This window comes from Bombus impatiens, unplaced genomic scaffold (genome assembly GCF_000188095.3).
Source record: "Bombus impatiens unplaced genomic scaffold, BIMP_2.2 scf_0045, whole genome shotgun sequence".
In the NCBI taxonomy this organism is placed as follows: Eukaryota; Metazoa; Arthropoda; class Insecta; order Hymenoptera; family Apidae; genus Bombus; species Bombus impatiens.
The window spans coordinates 3,966-6,825 of NT_176464.1; the positions used below are offsets into that span (position 1 = coordinate 3,966).

The window sequence follows — 2,860 nt, forward strand, 5'->3', positions numbered from 1 at the left end:
TTTTATAGCGGTCCTCGGGTTAGCCGATCGCGTACTGCGGAGAGGCGTCGGCATCTGGTAAACATCCTGCCCGGAGAATGGGATCTGCGTGTGCCGAGTTACAGGACAGAAACCGTTGGAATGTTTACTACCACGTACCGCTACAAATCTTTCTTTTAAAGAGAGCTACAGGGTTACTCAATGCCTCTGTTAGACGGAGGGTTCGTCCCGTTGACCGCGGCTACGTTCGGCGACTAATTGTCGCCTTGAGCCCAAGCCCATTTTCACAAATCTCAAACAAATACAATTGGGTAGAATGACAGCAAATCGTTTAATTACAACTGTAGATTTTAATTACAATATTTTTATGGATTTTCCCGAGGTTTCAGAGGGAAGGCACCGGTGTCCTCTTATCTCCGACATGTATATAATTACTATTATAACGTTGTTAAATATATTCTAAATTTTTAGAGGAAACGTGGAAGCCGATCTAACAAAGAAGAAAGTGCTAGAAGTAGTTCAGATGAAAAAAACACAAAAGGCCCTACAAAACATAATAAAACAGAAAAGAATGTTTTAAGCAAAACAATTTCAAGGAAGGTCGCGGGTATTTCACAGATACATTCACAGGATCATCTTTTTTTAAAAAAAGATGCAATACAGCCAGAAGAGATTGAACCATTAAAGTCTTCAATGACAACAAGAAATAGTAATATAAAGAAAACTTTTTCACGGAGTGAAGACACGAAGGGTAAATATTCTAATATTATTGATGATACAGTAATTGCACCAACAGGAAATGATATTGAAGAACTTTCAATGTGCGAGGATGCACTTGAGATATTTACTCCTCTTATGAATTCCACAATGGACATCAATTCTACTTATACGCAGAAGATGATGAACGCTGCCGTAATTTTAGAACCTTTATCACCAATAAAATTAAACGAAACTGTAGTGATTAATAAAAACTTGGCTAGTAGTACAGGAAAAAATGTTGAACCTAAATTTACACCACGGTCGTCAATAACTTTGCAGGAGAAGATGCAGCAGCTAAAAGAAGCGATGGCAAACAAAGAGTTTGATGAATTACTCACAGAAGATGAGTCATCCCCTGAAATAAAAAAGTCTAAAGCAAATATTAAGAAACATGAAATTAAAAAACGACAAAAGCGGCAGAACAGATCTATGACATCGAACGAAGATGCAATACTTAATACTCCAACAAAACCATCTTCGAAGGAAAGGATGCAATTACAAGATTCCAGGAAATAAGAAACACGTATAAATCGAATGCTCTATTCGATCCATACATCAAGGTATCTGTAAAAAAAAGAATTGAGGCATTTGAACAGGCAGGCGTGAACACTCCAAAACTTGTTGTTGATATTGATGCACCAACTAGAGTAACTCGAACAGAAACACGAGAACAAAACACTAGAGCTGCTGCACAAACAGAAGCTTCGGAAAATGCAGACATTGCAGAGAAAGCGATTGCTCATAAATTATCACGAATGTCGGTTGCAAAAGCCAAAAAAATTTTATTAGCAAAAGAGAATAAGGATGTCGATGAAAGAAGAAAACAAGAAGAGCAACAGCGTTTACAACGTTTACAAAAAGAAGATGAAGCGCAGCGAACATTAGCTGAACAAAGACGTCGAGAACAGAAAGCTGAAAGACGAAAAGAAGCCGAATTAAGAGCTCAACGACAAGCTGCAGATGAAGTAATGAAAACTAAGCATCAGATGATTACATCACAGGTAACATTATAAACAATATCAAAGTATTCTTCTGTTATAAAAGCACAAGCTATTATTCCTTCAATATTTTAGCCACAATATGGCTCCAAACAGCAAGGTCCAACCACTTACGTTTTGGATGGTGAACCTGACGACGATGAATCAGGTGATGAATCTAGACCAAAGCATACAATTCCACATTGGGCACAATGTAAGTATTGTTCTACTAAATGAGTTAATAAACATTAGAATGCATAGAGTACTCGAATTTTTATTCATTTTAGCGCACATACGTGAAAATCAACTCGCAATGCAACGATACATTCCGGAGAAAGCAGTCTATAAATTCTTTGATAGCAGAAAGTGCACACCAGATTTAACTGAAATGTTTCCAAAATATAAATAGACATCACCGCGTTATTCCACGATGGAAAACGAATAAAAGGTATAATTTGTTAAACTGAATGTTGTTGATTTCAAATTGTGCCTTAGAGCAAAAATACTTGTCATGCCCTGCATATAATATAGGAATGACGTTACATTGTAACTATCATTAAAATATGTATATGTTCTTAATATATCAATGAACGTAAGACTACACTTTTTATATTTTAGAATGATCATAGGCATATATTATTTTTATTACACTAATCAAATTTTACCATTTTTTCTTATTTATATGTATCTTCTTAAGAATTAATAAATAGAACAATTAATAAATAATTGTTTTGGTACGACTTTTTGATGAGAAGTAAATTTTATTAGATTTGACTTATTATCACTATCGTGTAATAATTCGCGAGATACGCGTGATATAATTCGCACGATTAAATAGCACTGGGGAATTTCGTTTCTTCGTGGCACGAGAAGGGTCTGATAAATGGGTCGACTGTGGACGTTCAATCTTGTAAGAGAACAAATCGTCGAGCATTTTTCTCTCGGTCAACAGCCATTCATTTTATATTTAGAACGTTCGGTTACGACGCTAAATTTTCGTTACACCACCGGTTGTTTCGTCTGAAATTCACGTGACGTAAGTGCATTACACTCTCGCACCCGTCAGCCATTCCCGCGACCACTTCGCGCGCGTTAACTCGATAATATTTCATCTCTGCTATCTTGTCGCCATCGCTGCTTCACAC

At 36.5% G+C, this 2,860-nt stretch overlaps 1 protein-coding gene across 1 annotated transcript in view; it reads left to right on the forward strand.

Moving 5' to 3' along the window:
* LOC100747392 (inner centromere protein-like) overlaps positions 1-2,124 on the forward strand; it is a 2,771-nt gene extending 647 nt beyond the window's left edge. The window contains 4 exon segments of the mRNA XM_024370768.1: positions 451-1,222; positions 1,225-1,739; positions 1,812-1,929; positions 2,003-2,124. Of these exon segments, the coding sequence (XP_024226536.1) occupies positions 451-1,222; positions 1,225-1,739; positions 1,812-1,929; positions 2,003-2,124 (1,527 nt within the window).
* The last annotated feature ends 736 nt before the right edge of the window (positions 2,125-2,860 follow it).